Source organism: Anguilla anguilla, chromosome 18 (assembly GCF_013347855.1).
Source record: "Anguilla anguilla isolate fAngAng1 chromosome 18, fAngAng1.pri, whole genome shotgun sequence".
Lineage (NCBI taxonomy): Eukaryota > Metazoa > Chordata > Actinopteri > Anguilliformes > Anguillidae > Anguilla > Anguilla anguilla.
Window position 1 is genome coordinate 19,547,718 of NC_049218.1, and position 26,259 is coordinate 19,573,976.

The 26,259-nt window shown below is 42.1% G+C and overlaps 1 protein-coding gene across 1 annotated transcript; it reads right to left on the reverse strand.

Moving 5' to 3' along the window:
• Positions 1-7,794: 7,794 nt before the first annotated feature.
• Positions 7,795-26,259, reverse strand: LOC118217702 (adenylosuccinate synthetase isozyme 2-like). Its single transcript, XM_035399673.1, has 13 exons — positions 25,896-26,259; positions 16,737-16,839; positions 15,909-15,977; positions 15,745-15,795; positions 14,525-14,591; positions 13,991-14,098; positions 13,337-13,418; positions 13,089-13,215; positions 11,829-11,983; positions 10,995-11,119; positions 9,790-9,887; positions 9,484-9,633; positions 7,795-8,279 (listed from the first exon to the last, which is right to left on the reverse strand). The coding sequence occupies exons 1-13, from the start codon at positions 26,073-26,075 to the stop codon at positions 8,227-8,229; spliced, it is 1,368 nt and encodes a 455-aa protein (XP_035255564.1). The 5' UTR covers positions 26,076-26,259; the 3' UTR covers positions 7,795-8,226.

Sequence of the window (26,259 nt, forward strand, 5' to 3'; positions counted from 1 at the left end):
CTGAAGTCTTTAGAGCATCAGTGCCTACGAAGGACAGATCCGCATAATCACTGCTGTGCCCCATGTCACTGAACAGGCTTCATTCTGACCAGGTTCAGAACCTTCTCTGGACAGCTCCAATGCTGACTGTACACAGGGACCTTTACATTACCTGGCTAAGAACAGTTGTAGGTAATATCACATCAATATAGCATCATGCAAATTAACTATCCTTACTAAGAACTGAAATACAAATCCTGAATACGTACGATGTGCATTCATAACAGACCCTAAGAAGAAAAACCCAAAAACAGAAAAAATACTGTAACCTGAATTATTTCAAAAAGTGGGAGCAGCATTAGGGGGTGAGGATAGGGTAACCAAGATGCAGTCTGAAGAGATGGGACCACTGCATTGCACACTGCAGCCACAGACTAGTAGCAATATTGAGGATTATAAACACAGTCACAGGATTTCATTTAGTGCTAATGTAAGCATATATAGCTCATATAAATATATATCCTTGTGTAAATAGTAAAAACATGTTAAAAAAAGAATTAAAAAATTCAAATATGCTGAAATTTCTCCCACTCCCACACAGTACTGAGTCTGTGCACCGGCCCACACAGGCCCCGCCCTCTGCACAGAGGGGCAGGGCCTCCTGCCAAGCCGAGCCCAGTGAAAAGCATGATGGTGCGGCTACACCCGGCAGGGTGGCGGGGGGGGGGGGGGGGGGGGGGGGGGGGGGGGGGGTGGTGTCACAGCTGCTGCGGGATGAGTCTGACGCTGCTGACGCCAACACCTGTCCACTCTGGAGGGGCCACCCCTAATGCATACTTTCGATTCCACACAACGGAGTTAAGACCGGGCCAGCAGGCCTCTGCAAAGGGCTCCTAAATGCTGTAAGCGTCCACACCTGTTCCTTGAAACTAAACCGTTTGTAGAGTTCAATGACAAAGAGGCTACGATCCAAACCTGCATTGTTTTAAAATGCGTTTAAGAACAAAAGTACAGAAAAACCTAAACACGTTTTCTTGGCTGGAACAAACCTGGGGGAGCCCAATGACTGCATTTAAAAACTCGGGGTAGTTTTTAGTAGTTCATTACCCCATCTGAAACCTACTCAACCCATTTTATTTGCTGTGATGAATAGAATGTAATAGATCCCTTATTACATTTCTGTTACACCTGTTCTACCGCTTCCTTACACCAGGCTGGCCAGTGAAGGATGGGTTCCCACTCCGTAGCCGGGTTCCTCTCAAGATTTCTTCGCATTGGGTGTTTTTTTCTCGCCACCGTTTGAGGATTTTTCTCCCCACTGTTGAGTTTTGTTTTGGTTTTTTTCCTCATATGCTTGCCATTTGGGGTTCAGGGCTGGTTTTCGCTCTTTTTCTGCTACTCTGTAAAGTGCCTTTGTGACAGGATTCTGTAAAAAGCGCTATACAAATGAAAATGATTTGGTATAATTTAATTTGATTCAGTGCGTGGGTTGCTCTTAAAAGTTGATGTAATGCAGTTATGATGGACATTGTTGTGATTAAATCCATGGATACACACACTCTCACTGTTTATATGAAATCAGTCATCAGATGAACAGGGACAGAACGTGCTGCAATGGTTCATCTGTCACAGCTGAACGCCGTAACACAGGCAGCTTTACTGCATTTAAAAGCCGAGAGACAGCACAATCGCATAGGAATCATTTTTCAACAATCCTTTGAGCAAACAGCACCACAGAATAAGCTGTTACAACCATGTACTATCAGTGCACTTATCTACATGGCATAGAACACCCTATCCAGCCAACCTATGAACACAACATACACACTCCTGTCAGCACTACACTACACACACACTCAGCACTACACCACTAACAGCTGATTGGGGCGTGGGGGGAAGGGGGGGTAAGTGAGGCTGTGGATGGGCCCTCAGCTCCAGCTCCACAGCTGGTAGGTCCTCAGGCAGTGAAACACGGGGTCAGCGGGCAGCTGGACCAGACCAGGCCACCAGGCCAGAGAGGTTCCCTCCGTAGCACTACTGCCTTAATGGGGTGTGTCCAGATCACCATTAGCCAAGCAGCTCAGCTACACACCAGCAGACAAAATACAATCCCAAACAAAGCCATGTTTCATTTTAGCATTATGGAACAACTACAAGATTGGAAAACTATATGATCATAATTTGTGGATTTATCTATGTGACCCACCACATACATGGATTTTTAATGAAATGTTAATTGGAGTTTTTCCTGATTTGGCATTCCTCCGACAGTGGAGCCACATAACAGGATGCCTTGGCAGCGTGAGTTGTGCTGGAGCCTCTCTCTGTGTGACTATGTGCCACACGCAGGATGCTGGTTTGTTTATGCTGCCCTTTCATGGCTCAATAGGGCCTTTGTGTGAAGAGCTGCAGGTAAAGAGCAAACAAAGGCACGCACGTGTGTGTGTGTGAGAGAGAGAGTGAATGTGTTTGTGTGTGAGAAAGTGTATGTAAATGTGTGTGAGAGATAAAGTGTGTGTATGAGAGAAAGAGTGAATGTGAGTGTTTGTGTGTGAGAAAGTGTGTAAATGTGTGTGTGGGAGATGGAGAGAGAGTGAATGTGTGTGTGAGAAAGTATATGTGAATGTGTGTGTGTGTGTGAGAAAGTGTATGTGTGTGTATGTGTGTGTGAGAAAGTGAATGTGTGTGTGTGACTACTGCATTTGATTTACTTCTCTTGTGTACATGCACAGGGAAGCTCATTTGGCTCTGAGCTGGCTGTTATCCCCACTTGGAAACTGGCTGCAAAAAGGAATGCAGCACCTAGACTAAAGCACAGCCAGAGACCCTCTAGTTTCTCATGCAAATAACGAGCAGAGAGGCACCAAGTGCAAAAACCAGACACTGCCCTACAGCACAGTGCAGCTCTACAGCACACTACAGCCCAACAGCACACTGCAGTCCTACAGCACAGTATGGCTCTACAGCACACTGCAGTCCAACAGCACACTGCAGCTCTACAGCACACTGCAGCCCAACAGCACACTGCAGCTCTACAGCACACTGCAGCCCAACAGCACACTGCAGTCCTACAGCACAGTACGGCTCTACAGCACACTGCAGCTCTACAGCACACTGCCGTCCTACAGCACAGTACGGCTCTACAGCACACTGCAGCTCTACAGCACACTGCAGTCCAACAGCACACTGCAGCTCTACAGCACACTGCAGCCCTACAACACACTGCAGTCCAACAGCACACTGCAGCCCTACAGCACACTGCAGTTCCTACTGCACACAGCAGCTCTACAGCACACTGCAGTCCAACAGCACACTGCAGCTCTACAGCACACTGCCGTCCTACAGCACACTGCAGCTCTACAGCACACTGCCGTCCTACAGCACACTGCAGCTCTACAGCACAGTGCAGTCCAACAGCACACTGCAGCCCTACAACACACTGCAGTCCTACAGCACACTGCAGCTCTATAGCACAGTGCAGTCCTAGAGCACATTGGCCATACAGTGCACTCCGTCAGGACTACAGTACGCTAGACTACACGCACTTCACATCTTACCTGTTCGTCAGTGCTCCTCGATATTAGAATATCTGAAAAGACAGGCAACATTTTGACAGGCCATACTTCAAACATGCTTTCAGTGCTCAGTAAGATTTTTAATTTTAATGGGACTATCGTTTAAAAATGTCATTATTATTCAAATTTTTTGTGAAAGACACAGAGGACAATTCTAATGAAATAGGCCACTGCTCCAAGAAGATGGAACATTTATATTCAAGGAGAGGTCGCCCTCTTGTGTTCATGCAACTATATTGCGGCAGAGGATCCTTCAGAAATTTACATTGACGGCTGTAAACTGGGGGTATTATGGTCTAAAAAAAAAAATGCCATGAACATTCCACAAATAAACTGAGATTAACAAATATTTTCTGTAATCTACAGATTAAATAATTGGTTCACAAAAAAAGTGTAACTGATCCACAAATAAATGTAGCTGGTCCACAAATAAATGCAGCTGATCCACAAATACAGTACAAGCCAAAAGTGTTAGGCCACCTGTGTGAGTGGGCGGAGACAGGTCAAAAACTGGTGTTGAAAAACACTTTAATTTCACCACATTCTTTAATTAAAATCAATTAAATGTAAGGTAATTTTCCTTTAACACCGTTTCCAAAAATGGAGAAAAAAGCACTTTGGGTAGTGCTTTTTAGCCTGGTGAAAACTAAAGGTTGGCAGGGGGTTCTAAAGACCAGTAGGCACATGACTATACAAGATTATAAGCATGAAAGAGACACTGTGGCAACCATATATGGTTTCAAATTCACTGGGCCAAACAGGAGCATTTCCAGAATATAGTTGAACAACTCTGATCAAAAGCATTTCACTGGCTTTGAAGTGAATACCTACGAACAGTTTGGATGACAGGTTTATATTGAGGTAAATCAATCAAAGTACAGTATGGAAGTTTTAATTAACCAAATTCATTGTCAAGTCATTATTTTGTATACAATGGTCCTGGAATATGCTTTTTAAATGCCAAGACAATGAGAGATTAAAAATGAGACTTATCAGTTTCACTTCCGGCCAGTGGTCTGTATAATTTCTCATAAATTCATAAATATTACTGGAATCAGCTATTTTTCTTTATTAAAATGTCTTCAGGATCACTGCTAATCACAGCTAATGTCAGCTGATAGAAAGGAAACTGAATGAATTTAAAGCTAAGCTTAACCAAAAACCATGAATTTGCAATGAGTGCAACTCTGCATTAGTTCTGGGCTAAAATCCTTTCCCAAACTTTGTGTCTTTTGTTCAGATAAACAGCAGGCAGTTTCAGACAACTTGACTATTTTACATCATAAGGGAAAAAAATGACGTACAATATGCAGCTATCTTTACCTCTTGTGCTTCATTGCTAGATATGTTAGCAACTGTAGATATGTGTAGACATGCCTTTTCAGTCAGCTTGCTATACACCATAATGCAGCAACAACACCAGTAGCAACATACACTTTGCCAGGAAAATGAAACCTACCATTTGCCAAAGAATCTTCCACAACGACATCACCTTGTGGTTGTTCGGGCTCCTCTGGCTCATACACTTATGGCCTTACCATAAAAATATTATTGTTGCAACTGGGGAGTCGGTGACCTCCATGCAGGCAGCGACCCCATATTTCCGGTTCCGTTGCTATTGTGATGTATCAACCCATTATTGGATACAACACTATCACATGATAGTGTAGTTTAACACAAAGCTTTACACTTGTATACAGACAGTTATTGGTATGCTAGTTAATTTTGTAGCCTATGAACTATAAAGATTACGAAAATGCTACCTATCTAGCTAGCTAGCAATTGTGAATTACTCTAGATAGCCAATGTTAGCTAAGTAGGTGGATATGCATACAAACCTAACCAAGTGATTAAGACGTGCAAATTGATTCTAATGCACCGTGAAGATTTGGTTGTGCTTAATCTTACATATGTAGCCTACAATTAATTTATTTAGCCAGCAGGCTAGAAACGAGCAAGAACATGCTTTGTGAAAAAGCACATACATACCAAAGTGATAACGTTGTATCCAATAAGAGGTTGATACATCATGATACATCACTATGCCAATTTAACAGGAAATAGGGGATTTCTGAGAGCCTAAGGGTAGCTGACTCTGCAGTTGGCGGGTCCCCTATTTCCATTTCAGTTGGGATTGTGATGTATCAACCTCGTACTCGATGCAACATTATCACTTGTGTACATATGCTTATTCCCAAAGGATAATCTTGCCCATTACAAGCCTGCTGGCTAAAGGATAATTAGCTACATTGGCTGCATATAAGTACTGTGCGAAGATGATAGAGCACACCTCTAATATAACATGAAAATTACAAGATTTAAGATGAAGTTTCCTATAGCTTCAAATTTCCAGTTTCAAAACAGCGAATTAACCCAAAAGGACAGCACATCTCTTTGAAGACTACCCCCCAAAAAAAGTATTTAACCTGCAGGCCTCCAATCTCTCAAACATATTACATATTTCTATAATGTTAAAAATTCAGGCAGCATGGCAGTAAAATATGGAGAAATTCAGAGTATAGCTGACTCACATAAACCAATCAAATGAAACATGAAAGTAACTGCATGAAAAGAACAGGTGATATGAGGGGTATGAACTGGTCTTTTGCATCAACATATCCTTTGCTCATCGCCATTTTGCATCTCACTCTCATCCTTGTACTCCATAGGTATCCAGTCATTTGAAACTTGGGATCTACTTTGGTTCAAAATAATACAAATTGTAACACCTTTTAAATGTTTCACATTCTTTTACATTTTCTTCTACAGTGTTAACATATAGCCCGTTTTCAAATGTAGTTCGTTAAAAAGGTAGTCTAGGAAAGCTGACTAGGCTGAAAATAAGAGCCCATTACATTACATTACAGGCATTTGGCAGACGCTCTTATCCAGAGCGACGTACAACAAAGTGTATAACCATAACCAGGAACAAGTATGACGAAACCCCTAGAGAGAAGTACCGGTCCAAGTACAGGGAACAACCGCATAGTTCAACTTGGACCCTGATGATTAAACTGATTAACACTAACAACGAGAACGGCAACAACGCAATCTATGGAAAAATAAAAATAAATAAAAATACAAGTAGTCGTTAAGACAGTTGATGCGCCTAAGTCACCTATGAAACAGCTGCCTAGTTACAACCCTAAGTTTAGTCATTTACAGGGGGGAAGGGAGGGATGGGGAGAGGTGTAGCCTGAAGAGGTGGGTCTTCAGTCGTCGTTTGAAATGGGTCACAGTCTCAGCTGTTCTGACCTCCACAGGGAGGTCATTCCACCATCGTGGGGCCAGAACAGACAGGAGACGTGTTCTGGAAGTGCAGGTGCGAAGAGGGGGAGGTGCTAGGCGTCCTGAGGTAGCAGAACGGAGGGATCTGGCTGGCATGTAGGGTTTGAATATCTTGTGAAGGTATGCTGGGGCTGATCCCTTGACTGCCTGGTATGCTAGGACCAATGTTTTGAATTTGATGCGAGCTATAACAGGCAGCCAGTGGAGGGTAGTGAGCAGGGGAGTTACGTGGGAGTGTCTGGGGAGGTTGAAGACCAGACGAGCCGCAGCATTCTGAATGAGCTGCAGGGGTCTGGTGGCAGATGCCGGTAGTCCAGCCAGAAGAGAGTTTCGAGCGGACAGTGCTTGTTTAACAAAATCATCTAATTTAGGCCTATGTTGTCTTAATGTTATTAATATAGTTGTCGAGTTAGCCCGACGTACTACCCGTTTGGTATGTCTAATATTAAACTTACGGGCGTTACCAAACTAGCTGCCTATGGCGAACGTTAAAATTCACAATCAAAATTCGCTCTTCCTCCTGTCTGGCAAACTAACCGCCCTAGCTATGATAAGATACCTAGCTAGCCAACTACACTTCATTGGATTATTTCACTGCATTCTGTTAATTAGCAAGGTATATGACTGTAATATTAACGTATAATTTCATAAAAACTTACCCTGAACAACATTTTTGCCACAAACAACAACTGTTTCACTGTTCCTCAGAAAGATGGGACGGGTTGACTGCAGCCTTCCACAAGAGTCTTCTTTCTTCATTCGTTTTTTTTTTTGTGTGGCTTTTTTTCTTCTGCTTTAATGTGATTTTAGGGGAACATATTACATCTTTGTATTTCCAAGAAACCAACTATTAAACTAATTTGAAGTTTTAAATAACCCATCCACCGTGAGCTAGGTTGGCGTTGGTGAGGCAACATTAGGCTACTGTATAATTGTGAGCGGGAAGCGCGAGGGAAGGAAAAAGATGCAGGAAACTTTATTCACGTGAAACTGTGACACCAGAATAAAGCACCCACACACCCTTTCAGTGTGAAAATAGGACAGTTCTGACTAGGAAGGAGGACACACCATAATAATACATATATAATAAAATAAATCCCATCTCTAAAGTGTCAGACAAGCAATACCTGTGTGAAAAAAAAACTGCTGATATGCAGGTCCCTCTACTAACCTGAGGATAAGGGCTGGGGTTCGCTGTCACAGGACAGGAAGCAGAAGAGCATATTAAGTAACAGGCTCTACCCCAATTAGCATGTTACGGTTCTGCTGTTGCCCAAACACTGTAGAGTTTTACACTGACAAGTGTCTACACGCAGCATGAGTCCCCTGGACCCTTGACTCCTGACCCCTATGCTCATGACCTCTGCTCTGGAGCCGGTGGTCTTCAGAAGAGCTGGATCATTGACTCACGAGACTTTCCCACACCAATCCATTTAACTGAGGAGAGAAAGAGCACACATTAATGTCATCTTGAGAAGAAACACTTCACTGATGTTAACACACAATGGCCTGACTGATAATCTTATTTCAGATCAATCAGTTTTGTGCCACCTGTGTAAATCAACAGCCTGGCATATAATTTCAGAGAGCTTGGCAACTGGTGGCAATTGCACTCAGAGACAGTCTAATCAGCTCCTCCTCACCAATTTAAACAAAAACATCCAATCCAAAAACTGACATATCCTGTATAACCAGTGAGCACAAGCCCAAATCTTGATGAGATCTAGATGTCTAGATGTATGGAAATCTAGGCTGAGAGACGTTTTTGACTTAAATGGACTATGTTAGCTCAGGTTAACTTCAATTTAGCTCAGGTTTTACCCAGAGATAGCATGGCTATGTCCTAGTTGGCTAGAAAACATTCACTTTTCAACCAAACATAGCTGGGTTTTCACCAAATGTCTAGATGGTATATACCTGAGCTAACCTAGTCTGTTTATGTCAAAACATTTCTCAACCTAGATTTCTACCCCTCTGGAGGTCTAGAATCCATATAGATTCAGGCCTGTTCTCACTGGGTAAATACACCCCTTAAGCTTTCATAGGTTTCCAGTCTGATAGGAAATAAAAACAGAGAAGCCCTTACTTTGTTGGTAAAAGTAAAATATGAGAAACGGTGTTATTTTGATGAGTCAATGATTATGTTGTCTGATTATGCTAATAAATCTATGGGAGCCGTTAAACACATTCATCTTCCAGTTCCTGTGCTTAAGTGCAGCGGCTGCCCCTGCAGGCTCCACACCGGGGTGGGAAACCCCGTTCTTGGAGGGCTGGCGTGTATGCAGCTTTCTATTTCACCAATTACACCCCAGGCCTGTTCCATTAAATAGCCTCACACACATTAAACATAGATTAGATCACAACAAAATGTTTCCTAGAGACAAAACAACAGTCTTTAGTCTCAGCTGTCACTCACAAGCTTGTCAATAAACAAGGCAAAATGTCAGCCTGCATAAATGACAGGGCTAATTAAACAAGACCAGGCCAAAACCTAGTATATGGCTGGACCGACCAATGGTGTAACTTCATCACTCAGTCACTCAATCAGTCACAGACATTCGCGTTTGTAGGGCTGGCGGTCCAGCCAAAAAGCAGGAGCTGGCATGAAGTTCAATCTCTGAAATCAGCAGGAAGCTCTCACCAGGCACTTCCAGACGGTCCTCGATGAAGCGGATGTATTTCTGTGCATTTTCAGGAAGCTCCTGGAAGGTCCGGGCAGTGGATGTATCGCTGTTCCACCCAGGCAGGGTGTGGTACTGGACCTCCACCTTTTGTAAGACTTCTTGGTTGGCTGAGGAAAAGGAAGAGAGTAAATGATGTTAAACTCAAGTCACAGTGAGAAGATCAATGCACACACACGACTGAAAAACACTTTAATCCCTGCAGTTTCACCTGCAAGCAGTCTCACAGGGAGAGTGGCAATGGAATTCCAAAGCAGCACACTTACCTGGAAAATGAGGTATTACTACATCATCCACCTTATATGCCACACCCACTTTAATTTCGGGAAGAACATCCAAGATGTCCAGTTTGGTGACAGCTATGCTGAAGGAAAGGAATACAGAGAAATATGTCAATCAGCCATGATGCATCCAGCCACAGTCACACAATACACTTACATTTTAACAACCGAACACACCAAGCCATAATCATACAACACACACACACATGCTCCACCAACCCAAGCACAATCTCACAACCCAACCACACTTTACATACCCCACACACCCAAGAACAATCATACAACACACACACTTTATTCCTGAATATAAGATGGGGTGTTATAGCCACGATTGGGAGAGATGGTATAAATCACAGCTCATGGACTTATTACATTACATTACAGGCATTTGGCAGACGCTCTTATCCAGAGTGACGTACAACAAAGTGTATAACCATAACCAGGAACAAGTATGACGAAACCCCTAGAGAGAAGTACCGGTCCAAGTGCAGGGAACAACCGCATAGTTCAACTTGGACCCTGAAGGTTAAACTGATTAACACTAAACAACGAGAACGGAAACAACGCAGTCTATGGAAAAAATACAAGTAGTAGTTAAGACAGTTAATGCACCTACGTCACCTACGAACAGCTGCCTAGTTACAACCCTAAGCTTACACTTATGCTTTCCTGTTCTAGGGTATACTGTACTTGAATGTAAAGCACATGCAGTGCCATGATAGGTAAAAGGTAGAATGAAATTTGTTACTTTTGGAATATATTTAAGGCATTTGGGTATTAGACAAAAGAACAGACAGTTGACTTGCAGGTGTTTTACCATTTTACAGAAACAGCACTGCATTTTCAGCTGCGCTAAAGTTAGCTAACAGATGACAGACAGGTGCTAACTGATGCTCAGGTATTTCCTTTAACGCAGTGGTAACCAACCCAGTTCCTGGAGATATACTGTCCTGTAGATTTTCATTCCAACACTAAGAAAGCACACCTCATTCAACAATTAGAGATCTTGTTGAGTTGCTAATTAGTAGAGTCAGGTATACCAAATTAGGGTTGAAATGAAAACCTGCAGGATGATGGATCTCCAGGAATAGGGTTGGTTACCACTGCTTTAACGGAACAGACCTAGGGCAGAGAGAGACTGGGGGATCAGTCCGGGTGACCCAGCTCTGAAACCCGGCTGCTCGACTCACGCTGTGAAGCCGTTGAGCATTTGGGCGTATTTGACGAGGACCAGGTCAAGCCAACCACATCTCCTCTTGCGCCCCGTGGTCACGCCCACCTCCTTTCCCCGGGCCTGCAGCAGGTCCCCGATTTCCTGCAGAGGAACACATAACGGGGAGAAAACGAGGCTTCACACACTGACAGTGTAAAACAAAATTACACAAGCAACACATTACATAATGATTCATGATTCAATATATATGTACCTCTTTATAATCTAACATAGCAATTCACAATAGCAGAAATGTATGGAGAAGCCAGATATGATGGAATTCAGAAAAAAGTATTCATTAAGCAGGTACTAAGACAGAGGCTGTACCAGCAAGCAGTACAATTTACAATGTAACCAAATAAATCTACTCAGATTATCCTCCGATATCAGTGTTGTAATCTGGCAGCATTACAGCAGTCTGTCACAAGGTGATGTTTTACAATAAAACAGGTCAGACACTTTTGTGCAACATCATAGCCTATGACTCTTCACAGAAATCACACCTCAAGGAAATCACATCTCAAGGTTTTACATATGAAATGGTACTATAAACACAGAAAGATACTCAAATTATACACTAGATGGCACAATTTAGCAACGAACCCGCTCAGTTGGCAATAGGACCTAGAATGGCACACAATCACAGTACATAATCCTATGACATTAACACCAATGGACAGTCCTGTCTCTCTCAAACAGCAGACGGTTTTTGGCCCAGTCATTTAGTTTTTTCCTGAGTTTTGACAGACAGGAAGTGGATGAATAACAGAACCCTGCAGAACGCCAGGGGGGCTCGGGCCTGCTGACTCACATTGTTCTGCTCGGAGGGGAAGGCGCCGACGCCCACCCGGGTGGTGTAGGCCTTGACCACGCCATACACCTTGCCCACATTCCGGGGAGGCAAGCCCAACCCGGTGCAGACTCCGCCCACTGTGCAGTTAGATGATGTCACAAAAGGGTACGTACCTGCAAGAACACAGTCAGTTAACACAGCCTGCTGAAACACGCCCAAGGCATCAGTGACGCATAGTTCAGCTCAACCAATCAACAAGATTTTATTTATATCACAAAATTTTGCAAAGAATGTGTCACAATATGCCTCACAGGAAGGCCTGGCCTAATCCCATGCAAAATAAGACAAAGGTGATAGTGGCAAGTTAAATCTCCTGCAAAGAGTTATTTCTGACATGGCAACTTGAGTGACTGCATCCAAACAAAACAGAGCTAAGAATTTTTTTTAACAAAACAAAAATAATATCACAATGTTAAATTAAAAAAAAAAATGGGGTCCACAGCTGTTAGTGTAGTCCTCTGTTGATATCTAAGAGATCAAAAAGAAGACCTGAATTGTGCTGCTAGTTTGTGTGTGTGTGTGTGTGTAAGTGAGTGAGTGAGTGAGTGAATGTGCTCATATCTGCATGTGTGTGTGCGCACGTGTGTGTGCATGTGTGTGTGAGTGAATGTGTGCGTATGTGCATATTTGTGCGCTTGCGCGCATGTGTGTGTGTGTGTCTGTGTGTGCATATATGTGTTTGGTTATTCTGTATCCTAAGACATACTAGCCTGCACATGCTCAGTCAGTGTTCTGTGTTTTTACAGAATTTCTATTCCTGAATCCAAATCCTTTCCCACTGTCAAGTGAAGCTATTCACACATGCAGTGCTAATCCACAATGCAGGACATTTGAGATTATTGTTAAAGTCTATGCAAAGGCTGATTCCTCTTCACATTAGAAAAACAGCCCATGTCTGTGATGGGTAGCATCAAATAAAAGTTAAGTGATTGCAAATATATACCAGTGTTCTGTTAACTGCAAATCAAAACAGAGCTGATCTGAAAAAAAACAGCAGTGCTACATGAAGACAGAGCGCTGTTTACAGAAAAAAAAAGGTAGGAGAACACGATTTTTAAGCAAAAATTAATTTTGGCTTAAAAAATGTTGTCCATTTTCAGTCATAGGATATTCGAGCAGGCTGTAAACATGTCAGTTCATGTTGATGATGGGCATTTCAGATATGAGTAGGCTTGCTAGTTCATGGATTTATGAAGGCTGTCTCAGATATGGACTCACCAAAGTCGATGTCCAGCAGGGCGGCGTTAGCTCCTTCTACCAGGATCTTTTTTGGAGGCCCGTGCAGGGCCTCATACATGAACTGCACCCCATCTCTCACCATCGGTTTAATTTTCTCCACATACACCTGGGGAGGTCACACTTTTCCATTAAAACCAGTCTACGCTGCCATGGCAACGGCGGCCTACGGCCTATAGCTCTCCCCCCTCTGCTGCCACAACAACCTGCAGCCTATATTACCAGCTCACCTTCAATTTCTCCAACTCCCCCTCAATATCGATCTCCAGCGTTGGGTACATGGAGGTGTACTGGGCCGCTAAGACTTTAAATCTGAGAAAGAGAGAGGACAGGAGTAGAGACTAATGCTGTTAGACTTTAATGCTGTTATTTATGCGCTAATACAAAAGGTATATATTTTGGGCAGCAGTGTTACAAAGTTCACATACTCATATAGTGCTCAAATGCTGCAGAGACGTTTCTGCAGCCTGCCCACAGAAAATCTGTGGCTGAATAGAGCAACACTTGCCATGAGTGCGACTGTGTGTTTAAAGGCTGACACAATAAGAGCTGTACTGGGAAAGAAAATACTGCAACTCGGATGCCCGTTTCACTCTGGTAGGAATTTACTTTTCTGTTTTGCATTATCCCTCTTTTCTCCCAGCATGGAATGCCCAGTCATATGTCAATGCTCTTAACTGGACACCTGGCTATTGCCTTAGGAGAGCAGAGACAAGCATGAACCCTCCTCCAAGGCTACTACCAGCTAGCAGACACAGTCGACTTTGGTGCAATGGGGATTTTGATCCCGGCTACGGTTAGCACTGGTGCAGTGGGGATTCGTTCATGCACTAAGATGAAAATGGAGAACAGATTCTCTGCATTCCAAACAAGTGAGCTGTTACCTTTTGGAGAACTCCTGGAAATCTGACATTAAATCACAGATGCGCAGGCCATTACGAGCAGCTTTGGAAGAGTACACCGGCCCAATCCCCTTTTTCGTTGTTCCCAATCTGGACAAACAGGAAGAGGAAACAGTTGCACTCAGGCAGCAGCATAGTACTGTGGGCAATGAGTCAGACTCATCACCAGAAGGACAAATCCTGCAGCTGAGATCTAATTTCAATTGAGATCCAACAGGACAAATAAATCATATTTAATGTTCTGTATATTGCACAAGAGTGTATGATTACGATACACTGAGCAGTATACTGTGCTAATTTGAAACCGAAACAAAAGCAAATCAGCAGGTATTTTACCAAACTCACTTTCATTATTGCTGTTCTGCAGCTTGACTGTGCCTGCGTGTGTGTGTGTGTGTGAACATGTGTGTGTAGGTGACTGTCTCAGTCTGGCCTGTGTGTGCCTGTGTGCGTGAGTGACTTCTATGGGGGGTGGTTCTATAGGAGAGACAGAGAGGTTCTGTAGGGAGGACTCACTTTTTCCCAGCTTGCTGCTGCCGCTGTTGCTCCTGAACACCATCCACAGCCTGGTGGAAATCAAACACTGTGAGCAGAGAGAGTGACAGGGAGTTACACTCAAACACTGTGGACAGAGAGAGTGACAGGGAGTTACACTCAAACACTGCAAGCAGAGAGAGTGACAGGGAGTTACACTCAAACACTGCAGGCAGAGAGAGTGACAGGGAGTTACACTCATGTGCTGTGAGTGGGAAATCCTTCCCTCAAGCCATGCCCTCCCCACTCAAAACAAACCCGTCTTAGAAGCAGAAAAGGGAATGCTGGTCTTTATCTAATAAGATATGACAACTCAACTATAGTTCAGGCAGCATTTCAATTGCCTCTACAGCACCATGCAGTTTCTGAATTAACTCCTGTGCTGGCATTAAGAACTTGGTGTTGGGGTCTTAGTCCTGGAAGGCAGCAGTTTCTGCCAGTTTTTGGTTTGTTTTAGCGTTTGAGTCTTAGAGTCATTGACTGGCTGGAGTCTACACACCTGGTTTTCAAGATCTAAATAGGCTGCTGGCTGAAACAGAAAACCCTCTCAGGACTGAGACCCCTAAGAAAAAAACTGTGACAGCAGCGTAGGGGGGAACCCCGGCATCCACACTCAGAACAGCACAGAGCACCAGCATTACACCCGCACCCCAAAACAGCACAGCGCACCTGCATCCCAAAACAGCACAGTGCACCCACACCCCAAAACAGCACAGAGCACCTACACTCCAAAACAGCACAGAGCACCACACACCAAAAACAGCACAGATCATGCGCACCCCAAAACAGCACAGAGCACCCACACCCCAACACAGCACAGAGCACCCACACCCCAAAACAGCAGAAAGCAGCTGCATTCCATATGCACAACTATAAACCCTCACGCAGATGTTCAGTGAATAGCCAAGGCTATTGAAGTAACATTGCGTGTTATATTATATTATAAGTTATAAGTAATATTGCGTGTGAGTAACATTAGACATTCAGGACCAGACATGTTTTACTCAACTGAGCTGCCCTCTAAGCATAAGGCCTGTTGAGTATATCTGACGCAATAAATCACAATAAAACCGCCCTCAGTGGAGCTGCTATTTCACACGAACAGAGATACCCATCTCTCCTCCTACCTTTCCCTTCCAGTGGCCTAGATCTGGAAATACTGGCATACAGAAAGAGGAAAGATGCTCAGTTTATGAGCCTACCAATGTGCGCCCTGTCCGAGATGAACAGCCTTGTCTGCCAGCCCTCCAGACCTGCAGGCACAGTGAGAAGTTTTGGGTTAAACGCCCCCTTGTGTTTCCAGGGGCGTTCACTCTCTCACACACTCACACAGCACCCCTCGTCTCAAGGCCCTGGCTGGACGCACCTTTTCCTTTTTGCAGGTTTTTCTCCGCCTCCTCGAAGAGGCCAGGTAGATGAATCACAACCCCATTACCTGCAGGCAAAAAAATAACACGCAACATCAGGTAAACAATTTCCACAGCTACACGGCTCTACACAAACACGTTCTTCAAGGAGCACGTACTCCGAAACCAACTTGGGAGTGCACAAATAATTTACAAATTAGTAGATGTGCTCCTAAATTATTTTTACAGTTGACCCACATCAATTTTCAGGAGCATATGCTTCTAAAATTGGAGGACTGTCGAGTCCTGAAGCAGCATCAGGAAAGAGATTACACACCGGATCCCTTCTGTCAAATGCACTGTGAGAATTAGGTATATGAGAAGATAAATATTTCCTGTATCCCTTTGAGGGTCTATCTATATGTACTATAAACCATTCAAAAATCTAAAAGATTCACAACAGCATGAATCACTGTTACAGCAAAAAAATTTAGCAACCTTTTTAGGGCATTTTCAAAGACACACTGCACACAGCTCTGACTGAATTTGTACACTCATGGCCTAGATTACATTACAGACAAAAACTGAAATATCAAATCATACACTGTATATAGGTTCGGGGAGCAGAAGAAGTAGGATGTTTTAACCCTAATGGAATATATTATCAAAAATATACTTTAATAAGTCACAAAACCAAAATGTTCACATTTTCAGCCTATTTGAGAAACAGAGATCTCTCTAACACATCTTAACACAAGGACACTGTTTGATTTAATGCACAGGAAGGTGAACAGATGAAAAACTTTCCCCATGAACCCCCAGGAGAGAAAGGGTTCACTGATACCCACCGATGAAGTTGGTGGCCTTGGGGTTGATGATGCCGCTGGGGAGGAGATGAAAATCATACTCCACAGAGTCCACCACCACTGTGTGTCCAGCATTGTTACCGCCCTGTGGGACAAACAGGCAGACACACAGACAAACGCCCTCATATGAACATGGTACACAAACATGGTGATGCATACTAAGGCTAAAGCCTTATTTATGTAATGACATTTTATGCTGCTCTTAAAATTCTGAATTCTGGGATTGCAATTGTGGTTGGAAAGAAAACCAGCATATACAAAAAATTAACAATCTCATTTAGATTTGAGATCAAAAAATGAAAATGATATAAAAGTACATACAATTTATATCATGATAATTACATGCATAAATGTTTTACCATTTTTCAGAAATGGCTGTTTTTGTGTTGAGAATTATATATATATATATAATTGATATATATATTTTATATATATATATATATATATATATATATATATATATATAAATAAGAGTGAACCTGTTCCCTATGGTCTTTCTTGAAACAGGCATAGTGTTTGCTTTAGGCTGAATGACAGAGTTACGCTCACATACCACACAGAAAAAGTGGTTCTGCAGGATCATGGCTTCAGGCGCTTTCCTTTCCAAAGAAACCAGTACACGGCCACAGGCCACATCGCTAAGCTCATAAACACATATTCATAAACATATTCATAACCTCACAGCTTTGTTCTTACAGTATATTAATGCAGTCACACAGATTTAGAATGAATCACTGGCATTGCATTATGTGTCATATCACAGCCAAGCAATTTAAATATTACATTCAAAGAAAAGTGCAGCTTGATCTGTTAAGAGTTCTGGTCCACAGGAACCAAAAGTGGACTCATCAAACAGACTACTTTTTAAACAAATTAAACCCTCTACTGCACAGCGTGCCCTCAGTCAACAGAAACACCTTCAGCCTCTAACATCTCTCCAAAGTATTTCATTTTTTTATACATAACAGTTTTTGATGACATGTCAGCAATCAACCCAATGAGATGCTGAAGTGGACCTGATGTACCAGTTAGGGAAGGGATCTGTGTTGGGAGGAGCAGATGGTCTGATGAAATGGAGGGTTAAAGTTGAGTATGTAGCCAATTTAGAAGAAAATAGCTACAATAGAAATATGTGCTTGTGTACAGTATGAACCTTCAAATGCATGATGAATATAGCTTTTTCATATTATTTGGTTAGCTATATGTTGGAACAGGAGCAAGGAGGTATGTTTCAGGGGAATATCATTCTCCAAGTAGGATATGTAATTTTATGTAAAATGATAGCCTAGGCAAGTGTTTTTTGTCAACGTATCAACTGCTGTTCATAGAAAATGGACACTAAATTCTACTTTGGTAGAAAGGAGCCAAGTTGGACTGTTTAGGCCCATTCCCTCTGATAGTGATGGCAGTGAACCGGACGGCAGTGGATATCAATATGCAACGTTTGTCTGCCACTAGCAAAGCCCTCCCTGCTTTACATTACAGCACAAATGCAAACTGCAGCCAAGTTTCCATATTCATGGCACATGACGGCATGCAAATTGTATTTGTATAATAAAATACTTCAACTTGCTTTATTATTAAGCTCAGGGCATGCGTCTACAGAGGTACTGAGTCTCCATTGAGCTCTGTTTGGCTGGTCAAATGATAAATAAAAAACAAGTAATGAAAGAGGTTCAGATGACTACGTTTAGGCTACATTCTGAGCACGTTCACTTCATTTACAGCATCGGCTGCATGCATGTTCTCTCATCATATCGGCTATAGTCTTAGCCAGGGGTTAAATTGGGATTTGGGAGGTGGGTGGACCCTGAGATCCGGTGGGAGGTGGGTGAAAAAAGGTACAAATCATTGAATGTATCAGCTCAAAATAGTTGTATCTTTAATGTATTGTGCACATAATTGTAATTAAGGAAAATTTTAAAAAGAAAGTTTTAAAAAGAATGTATACCATTGATGCAAGCTTTTATATAATATATTTCAAGTTTATTGAGTGTCATTAATGCAGAGAATTTTTTTTATCCACAAAAATAATCGGTCATCCTCCTCTTGTCCTCACTTTCTTCCTCCTTTATCCATCTTTCTTAAACTGGTGAGGCGCAAAACTTTCCTTTAAACTAACCACTGACCTCAAACTGTTCTAATTCATTTTCAGTGATTAACAAGCATGCAAACATCTGACTAATCAAATGGAAAGGGACACAGCTTCTTCGCATTGTGTTAGGGAGATTAAATGATAAATGCGATTTAGAAAAATCAGTTTTAATCGCTAAGCAGTGGCGGAATCTTCCCCTGATTTTCCTTGAGTATCAATACAATTAATCCACAAAATAGGATACTCAATACTATCATATATAGCCAGCTCTCCCCAAATAGGCAGTTTTAGCGAGTAGCCTAGGCTGTATGGCCTATATTTATTTTCATTTGCAGTACGAAATTGTGCACATTTTCAATCGACATTATTTGCGGATACATGCACTTCTTTCTCCGCACTCGTATTCATGGAAAATATCTGCAATGCGTAGGCTAGCTTGTAAACACAATTGAAGTGCAGGTTTTGTTTTTGCTGCTTATTCTGAGAGCTAACATGGTAGGTAATAGACTGGTGTATCTTGTCTGCTAAGTGTAGACTAATTGATGATTAAAACGGATGATTTAACGGATAAACTGAATTTATAATTAAACTTCAATCCCCCCCCACACGGTATGAAGACACTGTGTGTTAGGTTACTTGCCATTTGATTAATCCGATCGTTGGCATGCTTGATTATGAAGGAAAATTACTCATGAAAACATATTGAGATCAATGTTTAATTTAAAGAAAAGTTTTGCGCCCCACCACCGAATAAAACGTTATGTCGCCTATGTGGGAAATATTCAATATAGCTTAGCTGCTGATCAGCAACCTGCTGATTTTGCTTTAGCAAACAAAGTTGCCGTTAATAATAGCCGGCGTTCGTGGGGCTGTTTATTCATCTCTCTTTAAAATGTTGCATAGATGAAATTACATGTTAATGAAACCATGTCCGCTTCCAATCAATCAAGACAATGAACGATATTTTTCTTTGTGCTGTCGACTGTTCCGCCTGAGTTTTTTTTTTTCTTTGGATTTTTGATTGGTTGAGCGAGTAACTGGCTAGAGGGAGCACATGCCCTGGAACCTAAATGGACTGGATTGTCAGTTATTTGTAAAACTGCCGGTCAAAATTATTTATTTATTTACCAAAGGTGGGTGGACGCCGTCAACCCGCGTCCACCCCCAATTTAACCCCTGGCCTTAGCAGTTTTTAAAGTTTGTGGACTTTATCGCAATATCATTGTGAATCCCAGTCTTAAACGACCCAACACAGTAAGAGTCTGAAAGAGACAGCAAGTACATGCCGCATAATGCACTATACAGTACTAAAACTGCTCAATCTGCATGAGCCCTATCTGCAGCAGCCTGCATGACATAACAGGGGCAATGGTGCAGTAGTCCGGGAACTGAGCCATCAACTCTTGAGGCTGTAGTTTTGATTCCCAGGTGGGGCACTGCTAGTATACCCTAGAGCAAGGGACTTAACCTGGATTGCTTCAGTAAATATCTAAGTGATATAAATGAAAGAGTGCTATGTAAGTTAGTCTGCAAAAGAGCATCTGTTAAATGACTACTTGTACACTGATGTGCACCTGTTCTGTATTACATCCAAATATATCTTTCCAAACCGGCAAATGTGCTTAGTCAATGCGAAACCCACTATGTGACTATAATAAAACTCCTCTGGGTCTAGTTAAGGTCAAGGCAGGCCACGGATGCAGTCCGTCATTAGGCATAAATAAAACCGCAGGAGTGAAAAGCAAAATTCTGTTTATTTCAGCTGCACACGTAAGCCCGTGTGAGTCAATTTCTCAGTGCAGAGAGACCATACAGGGCTGTGAACAAGTATTTGCCCCCTTTCTGGTTCAGATCTTCAGACAAAATGTAATCCTAGGACAGAGTGAAACTGAGTAAACACAAAACAGGAATTTTTGAAATTATTTAATTCATTAATGAAAAAAAGTTGTCAAACGACCATAATATAAATGTTAAAAAGTAACTGCTCCCTTAGTTACTCAATCAACCAATTAACCAAATTTAATTGATAATAAGATTCAGGTAATTGAACACATTCAGGCTTGATTGCAGCCAGCCCTGTTGAATCTAAACATCTCTCATACTGATTCTTACCACCTGAGTGAAGTAGTCAGCACAAAGTTTCTACCAGCACACAATGAATTTCAAAGGAAATCCCAGGAAAGGGATGAGAAAAAAATGTAAAGTGAAATGAAAGACTGATAGCTAATAAAACAATATTTGTGTTTGATTACTTTTTTCATTAAACAAAAAAAATTATAATTAATTTTAAAAATGTGTTTTGTGTCTACTCCGGTTCCCTTGCTTTGGTCTAATATTACATTTTGTCTAAGGGACTGAAACCATTCAGTGTGACAAATATGCAATAATACAGGAAATCAGGAAAGGGGCAAATACTTTTTCATGCCACTGTATCCCTGTGCAGAGTGTCCATATCTCTGCACAGAGAGTCCATATAGAGTACAGAATTCTGTTCATGTGTGACTCTGCCTCCCTGCCTTAAACAGCATGTGCAGTTACATAGATCTTCTTTCCAGGGATCCTGCCATAAATCACAGCCCGAGCCCTGGCCCCCTCTATTCCTGGCCACCGCAATCCTGGGACAAATTTAGGACGGCAGGTGGATGCTTCTCCTTCTCGGCAGCATTTACAACATCCTCACCCCCAGCACCCCTCCAGCAGGAGCTACGCAAGACATTACAGGGCTTACAGGGCTAGTTTTCATTCACCGGACACAAGCCATGATCTTTTACAATGTGGTAAGCTGATAATACACAGCTGTGTTGTGAGCCGTAGCATTCTGTGCGCCTGAGCAGCTCAACAGCGCGATTTACTGCTCCTGTCACAGGGGCGCTGTGCAGCATGACAGGCGAAACCCGCTGACAGCTCTGATTGCACAACGCTCCCGCCAGACATACTTTCTTGACACCCAAGACGAGAAACATCTGAAAAATCAACAAAGCTTGAACGCAGCCCATTTGTACTGGTTGAAAAAAAAAGCTGTTTTATAGGCTTACATTAATAACAGGAGGTGGTCAATAAGTAGACAAAGCATTAAAAGCTTACCAATAATATAGGGAAAGGTGACCAAATGGCACACAAAAGTAAAAGGGATCTTTCAGTACCTAAGTAAACAGGCGCTTTTGTGCGGTCACGTGGAGTCTTTGAATGCCTGAGTAATGCTTCCGAGTGTTAATGATGTTCCCGGGCTTGAAGGGAGCATGACCTCAGAAGCCATGGGCAGCAGTGTGACATTTGGATCTACAGAATTCTGCAGAGCCGAGTCAGGACACAAACCATGTGCCAGTTCAGAAGAATCTTAAAATATTTTCACCTTTACAGCATCCAGGATGCTACTGGGAAAGGGGTCCCACATTATCCAGGGTCACCTCCCCAAACCCTCCGCATGTACTGTCTGCAACAACTGCCTGCTAATCTGGATCCAACGGGCCCGGATCCATCAGAAGCGACAGGGCTGAATCCAGTGGATGGGACCCAGTTTGACTGAAAGGCTTCTGCGGTACAGCGTTAGAAGCAGGTCTGTCACTCAGTTACCCGGGCTGAGATGAGTGTGGCTGAAAGGACACTTCCTTATCTTTCCAGGGCTTCATTGACACGTACCGGGAATCTACCCTGCCTGTAATTCACGTGGCTTGATTTTTTCATTAATTATAATCATACTGAAAAAAAAAATGAAAAAAAAATGATGTCATCATAAACCAGCCTTACCTCAAGTCACCTCAAGTCATGGAATGTAAACAATAAGGAAGTCAAACCCAGCTATTTCCATAAGATAAAGATTTTCACAAGAAAGAGAATTCAGTTGAACATGGTTTAAGACCACAGCCGAGCAAGACAAAATCAGCACATATCTATACAGATCTAAATTAAGAAGGCATTTCTGTCATATTTGTTTGGTCCTGTTTGTCGAGGTAATTTCACCTGTGTTCTGTCAGAATTTCCTTATTCAGCCTAATATCTAATGTCAACATAACATCAAAGACCTTCAGAGCTCCAAAAGGAGGTCCAGCACCCAGTAATGACAGCATCAGATACCCTGTAGAAAACAGCACTTAATGCAAAAAAGGCTGTTTACCCAAGCAGTTTGAGGAATGAATTGCCTTCAGCAGGCCAAACTCATCCATTCAAGTATTCACTGGTCTTTAAGCTTCAAGTTAAACTCCTTATTAACTCTTTTAAAATGAGATAAAGTGATGTATTCCATTTCTTAAATTAAGATTAGTTCATTAATTTAGCAAAACTACATTTTAGGATTTTCAGCAAAGAGAGGCCCAATGGACGCAGTGTGTGTAATTCTCAGTCAGAGCACATACAGGTCCGATACTCATGCCTTACTGTACACTACAGGGTGGGAAAGACAGGGGCGGTTGGGGTGTTTCACACCACTCCAAAAGCCATCAATCCAGCTGCACAGAGAACAAAGGGGGGTGGGGAGGGGGAGGCTGAGTAAAGACACAGCCTTCCAGCAGCTACCATCTGTTCAATGTTCCTGGGAATCTTTAAACTAATTGAGTTTACTGGCAATGACAAACCCATACAGTATTAAATGATCCACAGAATCCTGGTTTAAATCTCAATGGAACAGGGAATAAAGAAAGAAAGAAAAAATTACAATATATCACAGTTTCACACCAAAGGCTACTCAGCTCACGTTTAACCCATGAAAGGATTTATCCCAGGGTGCCAAGTGGAACATGAGATGAGTGATTGACACATGGAAGTGATGGTCTGTTGCCCTTGTTGCATGAGATGGAAGATGGAGAGACCTACGCTTCTGGAGCCCCTCTTACATATGTGCCAAGCTGCTACTACAGCCTTTTTATAAAAAGATTAACAGTATCCCCAGACCCATAACCTTGTCTTTACAGTTGAAACACTGCTATTAATTATATTTACAGCTGAAATGCTGCTGTTAGACAACTTTACAGCTGAAACACTGTTATTAATCATATTTATGGTGAAATGCTGCTGTTACACAACTTTACAGCTAAAACACTGTTATTAATCATATTTACAGCTGAAATTCTGCTGTTACACAATTTTACACCTGAAACACTGTTATTAATCATATTTACAGCTGAAATGCTGCTGTTACACAACTTTACACCTGAAACACTGTTATTAATCATATTTACAGCTGTAATGCTGCTGTTACACAACTTTACAGCTGAAATGCTGCTGTTACACAACTTTACAGCTGAAACACTGCTTTTGCACAAATTTACAGGTGAAATGCTGCTATTACATGCTTTTGCAGGCAAATCCAGAAATTTAGCTACTGTTCAGCTGCATGCACTGTGATAAAAGAGAGCATGACACCACAGAGTAAAAATGCCCAATAGCCATCAGTAAAAAGATGCCATATTGTGCTCTGCAAGTGTGCTTTATCAGCACCACCAAATTTAAATAAACCTGTCTGCACATATTCCATGTTTAAGAGTATACCTCAAGGCAGCTCTTTCAAATACCTTTTTTAAAAGTTCCTGTTCAACATTTTAAATGGCAAATGACTTTGTTGAGTGAATTTTAAATTAATTTTCAATAAAATATGGCCAGACTGAATGCAAATACATAATCCCAAACATGGGTCTTGTTTCTGGTTCATGCAAATGAGTTCATGGTTGTTTTGCTGCAGGATGGCAGTCTCTAAGACAGACATATTTCCCATCTTTAACAGAGTTTAAGGGAGAACCATTCACACAGCAGTTACACTCTCACAGTATCCCACATTCAAGCAGGTAGTATCTCTGGACACACCTGTTTGAGTTAAACATGAACACTAACCCTAGTGAGTCTCCCTCCAGCCCTGCAAGCAGTCTACACATGTCTATATATTATATATATTATCCATTCCTTGATGTGATTATAATGTATTTTGTATCACATTATTGTATGTTTTTATTTTTAATGTTGATACGTTTTACTTGTATGTTTCCAGTGTGCTATTTGTTACAAGTCCACGCCCTGATAAAGGCTGATGTGGCCGAAATGTGTTGGCATTAGACTAGTTTTTTTTTAAATTCCTCATGCCAATTAAGTAAAGGCTTTTTAAAAACTCATTCCTTCCTCCAACGAGAGTGCCTTGAACTGCATTGAAGTAAGCCCAGTTTTATACTTTTTGCACTGAGGCACACTTTTTTGCTCCCTTCAAGTGCAGGGTATGATTGAACTAAAATTTTTTAGTAGTGTCTATAACTTTTTATGTTTATTTTAATTCTGCTGTCTTGGCCAGGTGTCTCTTGCAAAAGTAAAAAACTGAACACATCTAATTCACAAAAGACAAAATAAATGTAATTAAAATGCATATTGCATCATTGAAACCTCAGAACCGTTTAGGTCTGCTGTTGACATCAGCGTCAACGTCAGTAGGCTACATTGCTCGCTTTTGAGAGTGCTGTGCCATGTGCCATGAGGTTCTATAAATTTGGAAGGTGTGCCGCGAGATTTAAGGCACCGGAGTCCTGTAACCCCACCCCACAGCGTGTGGTAGAGGACTGTACAATAACAGTTGCCTTTCCAAGGCTATAGGTACGATTCCCAGGCAAAGTACCAACCTGGACCACTAAACCTGAATTGTTTCAGCAAATATCCACCTGCGGGGGGCACATACATTACACAATGTTAAAACACGAATTTCCTTCTACCTTAAGCATTTACGTTCGTTTATACCATAAGACGGGTAAAACCTGTAAAACCTGTTGGTAAATGACCGTTCGCTTTCTATTTTAAATGCTTTTTCCTATGATAACCCAAACTCAGGGGCGCAAATCGTCAACTAGTTACTGTACGGTTATCACCATAGCTACAAGTCATGATTAGATCTCAGCTGATGAACATATCAAACGATATTATTGCCGTCTAAATGAGCTGCAAACATGGTTTACTAAGGTTACCAGCGAATTTAGTAACAATCTTTTCTGCACCCTCGCACTTCTTCCCTTCCTGAAGCTGGATCTCTCTGAATACGCAGACCTTGTAATGCTAACTAAATATTCCGTAAACGTTACCTGACATCGGCAGACAATATCGGCGTCCTGGGCAAGCAAGTCCACGACTTTCCCTTTGCCTTCGTCTCCCCACTGAGCCCCGAGCACCACAGTTACTTTGTTGCCAACATTCGGGGTCGTCACGCGCGGATCCACGCCATTCTGCTCTGCAGACAGCTCCGTGCTCCTCTTTTCTGACATGACTAGCCTACTACTTGTAGACAGAGTTTTTTTAATGATAGCCGCCCTTACCCTAACCCACTAACTTCAGCTAGTGTGTGCCTTCGGGGTTCATGCATTTAACCAGACACGCCCCCTATCCAACGAATGCGTATACTAGCGCAAACTAGCCGGAAACACAGTGATTGCATAATTTCTAAAAAAA

Coding starts and splice junctions, on each gene's coding strand:
- LOC118217702 (XM_035399673.1), bottom strand. CDS start 26,075: ATGTCAGAAAAGAGGAGCACGGAGCTGTCTGCAGAGCAGAATGGCGTG. Junction 16,840..25,895: donor ATATTGTCTGCCGATGTCAG/GTAACGTTTACG, acceptor TTTGTCCCACAG/GGCGGTAACAATGCTGGACA. Junction 11,120..11,828: donor TCCCCTCCGAGCAGAACAAT/GTGAGTCAGCAG, acceptor GTTCCTCTGCAG/GAAATCGGGGACCTGCTGCA.